We start from the raw sequence: 10,257 nt of genomic DNA on the forward strand, positions 1-10,257 counted from the left end.
GTGAGTGAGTGAGTGAGTGAGTGAGTGAGTGAGTGAGTGAGTGAGTGAGTGAGTGAGTGAGTGAGTGAGTGAGTGAGTGAGTGAGTGTGTGAGTGTGTGAGTGAGTGAGTGAGTGAGTGTGTGAGTGAGTGAGTGAGTGAGTGAGTGAGTGAGTGAGTGAGTGAGTGAGTGAGTGAGTGAGTGAGTGAGTGAGTAAAAAGCTGGTGAAGTGAGTGTGGGGGTGTTTTCAGCTGACACAGTGCAATGTTCATAGTGTCAACATTCTGGAGGGGTGGGCTAGCATATATGTACCAGAAAATTGGCACACACACCTCAAAGACCTGCTATCCTGCTTTACCTCTTGGTGCAACTCCTCCTGCCTATGTGTGTTCAGACAGGGTTACAAGTGTAAATGTATCGCAAATTTCCACCCTACAATTTTGTACTTTGTTTGAAGGTGCATGCCTTGCACTGTTTATCAACCCCCACATTACAGCAATATTGCTTTCAATACGCTACACAGATGTGATGTACAAAGCTGATTTTGGAAGGTAGTTAACATTATTAATTTCCACAAACTCCCCTTCTCTCCACAGGGTCCTCCAGGTTACAACGGCATCCCAGGGCCCACTGGACCACCAGGGTCTCCCGTAAGTGCTGTTCCTCATTGATCGGATCAAAGCCGGGCGGTCGGCCATGTTTGTGTTGAATGAACATCTAGCAGCAGGAGGATGAAAAGACAGCATTATGTATTCATGAAGGTTAATTTTTAAAGAGCTCAGCTGGATAGGATGTATTTATCAGTCCAGGGGGTTTATCGGAAAGGTAGCACACATGAAGGTTAATGGCTTTGCTGTAACATCCTGCAAGTTGGCTGCGGAGTTAAATGGAGTTATGTACTGGAATGTTCCAGAATGTATTCAAATTTTACCCTGGTAGCACTGTTTTCCTAAACAAGGCAAAAAACATACTTCATCTGATTGACTCATGTGGGTCAATCAGATTGTGTGATGTAAAAAAAAGTGTTTTAATCAAGATTTAGTTACACACACCACACTCTACCAGAATGGTTTCTTTCAGAATATATATATAAAAAAAAACATGTATTCGAATGATGATGATCTTTTCCACTTCCACTGTTAGGGTAGGCTGGCTTAGTGTTTTAGGTTACTGCGAAGCACCTTGAGACAATGTTACTGTTAATAGCATTAAAGCTCAGCTGCATTATAAATGACTATTGGGGTCAAGAGCTTCAATTCCTCATGGATTGCTTACAGGGGAAAGCTCTTGCCATTTCACACAGGCAAGTGTCACATTACAATCCTCATCTTATGAGAAACCAGATACCAGCAAGTACCCGTTTTCACACATTAAAAGATGAAGAACAACTTCTCTGGTAGGTCAGTGACAGCACTGGTTTTAAAGCCTCAAATTGCTGTGTAACTATGTGATGATCTCTTACAGGGTGTGGAGGGTATCAGAGGTCGTCTGGGTCACGAGGGGCCTAAAGGTGAAGAGGTGAGTCGTCTTTTTCACAAATATGACTGTACTTATTCAGAGTACTACCATTCCATTAAGAGCAGTGCCTATGGGATGTTCAAGTATGTGTGATTGTATACGTTATGCATTTGTGGTTTTCAGGGGGCAGTTGGCCCTGCAGGACCAACCGGACCAGTCGGCCCAATGGGGGAAACAGTGAGTTACCACTCTAGAGTTGGAGCATATTAAGTAATTAGTGAGGAATGATCATACACAGCAGAAAGTGAGGGTCCCAGTGACCAGTTGTATGTATTTACTGGAATTGACACCTGTAGAGCATATACATTTAAACAATGAGTAAAATATTCACATGTATTTCATGGCTTCAGGCTTTTATGTTAGGAAAGTAGACAGACACATGGAGACACATGGAGGTGTACTAATGCAGTTTCTGTATAAAACAACATCAGTGTTTCTGATTTATTTTTGCTCTGTGCCATCTGTAGGGAGAGCCTGGTGTCGATGGCTTGGATGGAGTCCCAGGAGTAAATGGAAGCAAAGTAAGTCTGCCGCTCTCTTCTAGCCCTCTATGAGCATATAGGCTGGAGTAGAACCTCTCCAAGTCTGATAACAGTGCCGAGGTCCCTATATAGGTGCATTAAATGCATTACACTAATATACAGTTGGCTGTTGCCTTTTTTAAGTAACCTTAATGATGATTGCAAAACACACTACATAAATGATGCCAGGCCTGTTGTGGTTGAATATATTTCAAATCATAATTCATTTTTAAAAACTCCAACCATACCCTTCTGTGTGCCCTGCCAGGGAGATGCTGGCATACCTGGACCATCTGGTGTGAGGGGGATCGTTGGAATACCTGTAAGTACAGGACACATGTGCACAACTTAGTGAGAATGATTGTACAGATATGTTTAGGTATCCTCCTGTTGTGAGGCTAAGATTAGACCTGAGATCGGTAGGATGAAAAAGCAGTGGAATGTTCACACGCCCCAAATATTTTTTTTGCAGGTTGTTGATTAAAAAAAGGAAACAATAAAATGAGATAAAATTGAAATGTCCACTCTCATCTCATGATAACTTTGGTGAGATGAAATCTTCCTAGCAATGTTTTCAGTCTCACAGAGCACCGGAAAAAGAGTGTGGATACCTTTATTCGTTATTCTGAATTTGTCCCAAAACAATTTCTAGATACTGACCTACCTAAGTTCTTACTATAATATAACTTGCAAATACTAGCCCAACTGCTTTTAGGTCTGGCAGAACTGTATAAAGCATGAAAACATTAAGTGGAGTTATGGACTGGAAGTAGCCAAAAGAAAAGGCAAAAAGACTTCTGCCATGGCCTAACTGCAGCTCAAGTTCATAAAAGATTCAGGGGAGGTAATACTAAGACTTGTCTCCAAAGCCAGCAATTTCCAAGTAAGGCCATAAGGCTTAAAAATGATACAAATCTACCAGGGAAAAACCAGCCCCCTAAAAAAACACAACATTAACAAAAGCGTTTTCTTATCTAAATGCACTTTTAAATGAATGCACCTCTCCAAGTACATTTTATTTATTATCTTGTTTCTCGCTCTCTGTGAGAGACGACAGCAACAGGGACAAGAGCAGACAGATAACTAGCCCTCACAACAAAGTGTCAACATTTTCCTGTAACCCACCAACGAGTGGATAATATGGAGCAAAGGTGTAGGCTTATGCACCTTTCCCAAGGGCCCTAAGATGTAAAGCCGAGACCGAGACTGGATCTGGCCCAATTCTGGCCCCGGTCTGGCAGATCTGCCACATCTCCACCCGATCAGCTGGAGAATCTGTGTGCGGATAACATCTTCCTCTTGTGATTGCTCCCACGCCTAAGTATCGACAAAGCTGTTTATGCTGCTACAAATTCAGATTAAGTGCCCTTCAGGACAGATCAATGTCAGTAAAATGTGCCTTAGACTCTGGAACAATGTGAATCTGTATTCACCAGTTGCTGCTCTCTCCCCCCCCTGACTTGGCCTATCACAGTTTAAATATCAGTGTAATTATGTAGCGTGAGTAATATCAGGAAGTCATCTTTATTTCCTTTGCATTTAGTATTGCAACCACATATAGAGAACCCATGGGGGAAGGTTTTCATTTCAATTTAAATGGGAAGTCCCAACTAAATCTCTGTTTTAGTGTGTGTTTGTTCTGAGTGAATGCTCAGGGGGTAAAGACTAACACACCCTCTTGTCGCTCTGTATTTTTTTTTACAGGGATTGCCTGGGAAGCAAGGACTTAAGGGACTGACTGGGGATAAGGTAATACTGTTTTTTCTTGTGTGTGTGTGTGTGGTTTTTTTAATCAATGAATTAGTTTCGACCCTTTTTCAAGGGTCGTGATTGATTTCACTGCTCAATATTTGCCACCCACAACCTTCCAACAACACAAGACATTTCGTTCAGGATAAACTTGATAAACAAAACAATAGAAATTCCTCAAATACAAGTACATTGGTTATGCTAGATTACAGTCTGGAATTAGGTGCTTTACTTCTATCTGTTAATGTATCACTCACTCTGTACAATCCTCACACATCTACACCTGCTTGATGTGCCAACCTTCCCATGATAAAGGCTGCATGAGGATTCCAAAAAAAGCTTAATATTAAATATTATTTTGGTTGGTGATGGTGATACTTTGATTACTATTTCACTAAATCTAACACCCACTCCCACGCACACAGTAGGGCGCTGATCAGTAACACGTAGAGGTCCATATGAAAATTACATCTACACCAAATTAGAGTTATAACATATTTCTGAAAAAATGAATTCATTCTTTTATGGAAAAACTCCAGGGTGACACAGGAGCTGACGGAGCAGTGGGACCCGTCGGGCTGGTGGGCAAAACAGTGAGTGCCACCCTCACCCTCTCCATTTCTCTCTCTCTCTCTCTCTCTCTTTCTCTTCCTCACCCTCTCCACCTCCCTCTCTTCCTCTCCATCTCCCTCTCCTTCTCTGTCCTCCTCTATTAATTCCCTTTGGGCTGTCGCTGTGCTGTAGTGCTTGTTGCCTGCAGACACTTTGATATATGCCTCCAGTGTTGGCTCAGGCTCAGAATACAGAACTCCACTTTTCTATGTGGAGCTGCTGAGCCCAATCCATTAGCGGTGCTGAGTAAAATCTCTCTCTCTCTGTCTCTGTCATTAAGGGTGAACCAGGAGCAGCGGGCAAAGACGGCGCGACAGGAGCCAAGGGAGCCACCGTACGTATGCCTTAAACGTGCCGCCGGAACAGTCTCTTATTCCATATGATAGCAACTGACAGCACGAACTAGAGTAGTGGAGGAGAAAGGGCATTGATGTCATTATTCATCAAGTTATTCAGTCACTCCTGGTCGGTCTAAAACATTTAGTTTGCTGGTCCGGATTCTTCACATATTTCATACCCATACCCACATTCATGCCCGAATGATTGTTTAAGTTAATGAATATACTCATTCAAGTTATTATGCATAGGCCATGTTTGCCCCTTTGTCTGTAATATTTTCACTCATCTGTTAAATTGAGCAGTTTTATTTAATTTCATAGCATTTTAACTGCTATAAGGAGAAAAGTGACACCAGCATACTAATTATGATTTATTTATGTATTATTTTATTTTCATCTGAAAGGGGGAGACAGGGAAGCAGGGTCCCGTGGGCGTGACAGGAGATCCTGGCGTCGAGGTGAGTTGAGTTTGAGGAACATTTTTTTGTTTTGGGGCGAGCTGACATGGTGCTGGTCAGATCAGTCTAGCAGGAATCTGATTGGCATGCATCCACTGCCTTGGCAACAAGAGATGAATGGAAATCATTTAGTCGCTCCTGATTGCTTGGCTGAACGATGGTGTGGGAGTTTGTGCGTGTGTGTGAGAGAGAGAGAGACAGAGTGTGAGAGAGCGAGAGAGAGTGTGAGAGAGCGAGTTTTTATGTGTACGTACACCTGTTTGTACCAGAGTTTCTGAGCCTGTGTGTGTGTGTGTGTGTGTGTGTGTGTGTGTGTGTGTGTGTGTGTGTGTGTGTGTGTGTCGGGGTGGGTGTGTGTGTGTGTGTGTGTGTGTGTGTGAGAGAGAGAGAGAGAGAGACAAAGAGATAGAGGGAGAGAGTGAGACTTTTATGTATGTATCCTCGTTTGTATTTGAGTTTCTGACTCTGTATGTGTGTTGTACCTCTGTCTGTGTGTGTGGGTAAGGCTGCTCACATTCTCTCTGTATATTCCTCATCTCCAGGGAGAGAAGGGTGACAGGGGTGCCATCGGCCTGAGAGGAATCAAAGGTCACACAGGACTGAAAGGAGATCAGGTCAGCCTTGGGAGAGATCTGATGCCATAGTGCCATATCAATTCACAGGACAGTTTCTAGATCTGTAAAAGATTACTAACTCAAATTTGTGTTTATGCTTCAGGGTGCTATTGGCCCAGTCGGTCCCAAAGGAAGCATGGTAAGTTGTGTTATATTGGTTGCTAGCTCTCTCTCAAGCATAGAAGCTAATGTTGAGTCAATGTACAGATCACATGAGCTTCTATGCTTCTATGCTTCTGTGTTTATCATTTTAATTTATGAGATCCTAATGAAAAGCACTTATTGTCCACCTATGGTATTTACCTTCAACCAGATTGATGTCACTGGTCTGTATGATCTGTTTAATGATGATCATCCTGACATGTTTCCTTCTCTGCAGGGTGATACAGGATTTAATGGAGACTCAGGAGTAAAGGGTGACCAGGTAAATAATACCTACATTAAAACTCTAGCACTGTAGGTTAGCAACTCTAAACTGTAGCAATGTATTATATGATGGAGGGCAAAAAGTGGTTATTGTTAATTTATTTGTCATTGTGTTTTGCACAGGGTCCTCCTGGCATTCAAGGAATTAAAGGAGAGGTAATGTAATGGTTTAAGTCTCTTTCGGGCCAGACCATCTTGCTCCTGTAAATGGTGAATGGTGGTTGAAACCAGTAGCCAGAATCTCCAACCTCAGTGAAGCATCTACTTCTCCCCCTATTGTGTTTTTGACATTGCTAGTGGCCCTCCTTAAAGTGAAGGACATTGTCATTCACTTTTGATGGTGGCATTTTGTCAACCCTCCTCACCATAGACTCTACACACCTGTGACAAAAAAAACGTTTGTTATCCACCTGTCTCATTATGCAAGCAACGTCAAACAAACTACATGTGGTGGTATTCCAATTGTGGGGTCCAGGACTAAAATTACCACCTAATATTGTCTTCACTCCACATTTATATCCAGCTTTACCTTAAATGCCTGTTAGGAAGCCACTATATTCATAATACTGTGTGCTACTTCATTGGCACAGTAATTTTAAATCAGTTACTATGGTGACTGTAGCATGCCGGCCCCTCATTTCAAGGGCTTTTTTTACTGCCATATCTTGTGTGCTAGCCAATGCAAATGGCCATTTAAATAAGGTAATATATATTCAGGACCCCTTGCCTTGGCCCTTGTCTGTTGGACTTGCTGAGGCTCTGTAATCAGGAAATAAGATTGCAATGTGGCCAGGCCTTATTAGCAAAGGTTAGCAATCAGGAAACTACAGAAGAGGCAGTTATCTCAACCTGCCGATTATTTGCATGGGAACTAAACATCCCAGGGAGGGAGACAACTTCTGCCCTGACTACGTCTGGCAGAAGTTCATAAAAGATACGAACATGGCTTATGGCATGACAAACAGTGAAATGCAATCTGGAAATACAATAGTCGTCTTTCTCATTATGCTATTTTTAATAATGTCCCCAGCTGCGTTCAGAAACGTCCCGTACCTGTGACACCTGTGAGTGGTGCAGAAGTCATGATTCATGCCAATGTGATTTGTCCTCTGTTGTCCTCCATTTCAGTCTGGAGAGAAGGGACAGCGTGGGGCCACGGGAGCTGAGGGACGTCCAGGACAGCCCGGTCACGAGGGTGTCACAGGCCCACAGGGTGCCAATGGACTGGAGGGCGAGCACGGGATTGCAGGACCTCCAGGGCCCCGGGGTCTGCCTGTAAGTGCTTCCACTTTCTGTAAGATTTTTGTGTGCCGCTCACTGCTTGTGTCACAATCAAACCTTGGTAATTCATACATGTATGGACACAGTGGATCCAGCTCTTTCAAAATTGACATGAACAATACTGGCATAATTTAGACACACTGAAATAAAACATTTAGGAGACAATGATATTGTAGGCTTTCTTTACAAGGCCATAGCTCAGTGTACATTATCAAAGATAAAACAGACAATATGTAATCCAGCTAGATGTAGCTAACTGGGGAGAGTGTGTCGGATGTGCCCCAGAAAGAATATGTGTATGTGTCTTTGTTCTGCTTTTCTATGCTCCGCTTGCAGGCATAGGCATACGTGGTAGGTCAGAAAACAATGAGTATGTGAAGCAGGAGCTTTGGGTTTCCTCTCTGTATGTGTAGCTATGTTCAAGGTCAACGTATGTGAATGTGGTCAGCATAAGATAATGGTATCAGGTTAGGAAAGAGGTTGCTCAGTTTGCATGCAAGACCCTGCATCATCAACGACGGAGCCAATTACTTAAACCAACACATAACCATGAATATATATCACAACACTCTACGACAGCCCCACTTTCTTTGTTAGGAAAGGCTGAGAAGATTGAAAAAGTGATGATGTCAAGGGGTCATGCATTATCAGCCTCTATGGTAAACTGCCTGAATCATACAGGAAGTGGCTCTTAAAAAAAGAGTAGAGAAAGAGAAGAACTGTATTTGGTGAATGCTGAATTGGAGTAGACATTTGTTGGACTATAAAGATCGCTTCCATATAAATAGTGCAGTGATTGGTTGTCCTCTGTCCTCTGGTCTAATGAAGCTTATAATGGATAATTGATACCTAAAAGCTGTCTGTGGCCTTACCTCTGTACGATTTTGCCTCATTTGCTTCATTGCTTGAAGTAATTGTATGCTGTGTTCATTCTCCACAGGGCCCTAAACTTGCTGATGACAAAATTAAAGCAATGTGTGCTGCTGTGGTTGAAGGTGAGACAGAGATTTTTTTCTATGCCTTAAATATTTAAATACTCAGACAAACAGGAATAGTTTTCGGTCCATACATTAGCCACTGGCATGAAATAATTTGTGTTAGCAACCTCTAATGAGAGAACTCATTACATCGCACATATTGAATTTGGACTGTGGTTGTTTGGCTATTTTTACGCTTTATGCCTTGGAAATTGTTTCTTTTAGAGATTCACCCCCAGACCTCGCCTATAGTCTATACACAACCCTAGCACAAAGATTGTTCTCTGAAATAATTTCCATGCCTTACACTCCCTCCCAGAACACCTTGAGGCATACAAGAAAGAGCTTGCAAAGAAACCCCTGCCTCTCGGAGCTCCTGGATCCCCAGGGCTCGCTGGGCCACCTGGGCTTCCAGGCCTGCCCGGTGCTAATGGAGAGGCGGGTCCCAGGGGACTTAAAGGACCTCCAGGATTCTATGGTTTACCTGGCACACCAGGCAAGCCAGGCACCAAGGGTATGACTAAGACTTTCAGTGACTTATTGATGTACATGGGTTAAATAGCACAGCTAAAAATAATGTTTCAATCCTCACATCACTTCCTGTTTAGTACTTACTGTTCCATGGATGGTAATTATACAAACGTTGTCCTTTTTGTGACATAACTCCTGTTCAGATTATAGACCTTTGAAATGCTTTTTTAATTGCCAAATATTCCTGACCTAAACCCTACTGATAATTCAAGCATAATATATCAAATAGTACAAACTGGAGATAATGTCCTTCTTAAATAAACTAAGAGACACAGTTTTTTTTTTTGGGGGGGGGGGGGGGGGGGGGGGGGGGGCAAACAATTACCATTGCACCTGACTGTAGTTGTATGATTTTTTTTAAGAATGGAGATAGGGGATTTGTAATGGTTGAAAATGTATTGAATATTTACTGTGTACCTGCAGGTGATGCTGGAGATAAAGGAGACAAGGGAGAAGATGGCGTAGGCACCAAGGGAAGCCAAGGAGAACCAGGACCTCAAGGTAAGGCTTGTCTGCTTTCTCTCTCTCTCTTTTTCTCTTCGCTTTTCTTTTCTTCCCTTATCTTCCCTTCTCTTCCCTCTTCCATTCCCTTCCCTTCCCTCCCAAACTTGAGTGTGCTAAATTAAATGTCAAATCAATTTTTCTAAGTGGAATGAATAAGCCATTTAGAAACAGAAATATATTTGGGTTCTTCTGAGACCTGGCTCTTGTGGTGATCTATCTTAGTCATTTGAAAAAGACAAAGAAGTCTAAAACTGGGTTAGTCTCTGACTGCGATGATTAAAGTATGGCTTCTACTTTATTATCATTACTGACATTGTGTGTGTGTGTGTGTGTGTGTGTTTGTGTTTGTGTTCCTTGTGTGTCTATGTCCTTGTGTGTGTGTGTGTGTGAGGGAGAGAGAACCTGTATGTGTGACTTGTGTTTGTGTGTGTGTGTCTATGTCCTTGTGTGTTTACGTGTGTCTCTGTGTTTGTTTCAATGCTCCTATCCTTGTGTTTGCATGAGTCTATATTAATCTCCTGGTGTGCATGTGTGTGTTTTCCGTGACAGGAGAGGACGGCATCCCTGGTGTCGGTAAAGATGGCAAAGATGGTGCCCGCGGCGAGGCTGGATCCGCCGGCCTCCCAGGCCCACCGGGCACCCGTGGAGCCACTGGTGCTCCCGGCCTCTGTGACCCCTCAAACTGTTTTAGACCCCAGCCCCTCTACTTGATGAGTGGCAAAAAACCCTACAACGTCAAGGGCCCCTGA

The 10,257-nt window shown here is 42.9% G+C and overlaps 1 protein-coding gene across 1 annotated transcript in view; it reads left to right on the top strand.

Annotated features, from left to right (window-relative positions):
* col9a1c (collagen, type IX, alpha 1c) overlaps nt 1-10,257 on the top strand; it is a gene marked incomplete at its 3' end in the record, with an annotated part of 26,234 nt that extends 15,977 nt beyond the window's left edge. The window contains exons 20-37 of the mRNA XM_080836357.1: nt 576-629; nt 1,444-1,497; nt 1,621-1,674; nt 1,965-2,018; nt 2,287-2,340; nt 3,723-3,767; nt 4,307-4,360; nt 4,660-4,713; nt 5,122-5,175; nt 5,718-5,789; nt 5,893-5,928; nt 6,169-6,213; nt 6,339-6,371; nt 7,344-7,490; nt 8,437-8,491; nt 8,793-8,987; nt 9,428-9,505; nt 10,058-10,257. Of these exons, the coding sequence (XP_080692483.1) occupies nt 576-629; nt 1,444-1,497; nt 1,621-1,674; nt 1,965-2,018; nt 2,287-2,340; nt 3,723-3,767; nt 4,307-4,360; nt 4,660-4,713; nt 5,122-5,175; nt 5,718-5,789; nt 5,893-5,928; nt 6,169-6,213; nt 6,339-6,371; nt 7,344-7,490; nt 8,437-8,491; nt 8,793-8,987; nt 9,428-9,505; nt 10,058-10,257 (1,338 nt within the window). The remainder of the gene's footprint in view (nt 1-575; nt 630-1,443; nt 1,498-1,620; nt 1,675-1,964; nt 2,019-2,286; nt 2,341-3,722; nt 3,768-4,306; nt 4,361-4,659; nt 4,714-5,121; nt 5,176-5,717; nt 5,790-5,892; nt 5,929-6,168; nt 6,214-6,338; nt 6,372-7,343; nt 7,491-8,436; nt 8,492-8,792; nt 8,988-9,427; nt 9,506-10,057) is intronic.

This window comes from Sprattus sprattus (assembly GCF_963457725.1).
Source record: "Sprattus sprattus genome assembly, chromosome: 4".
In the NCBI taxonomy this organism is placed as follows: Eukaryota; Metazoa; Chordata; class Actinopteri; order Clupeiformes; family Clupeidae; genus Sprattus; species Sprattus sprattus.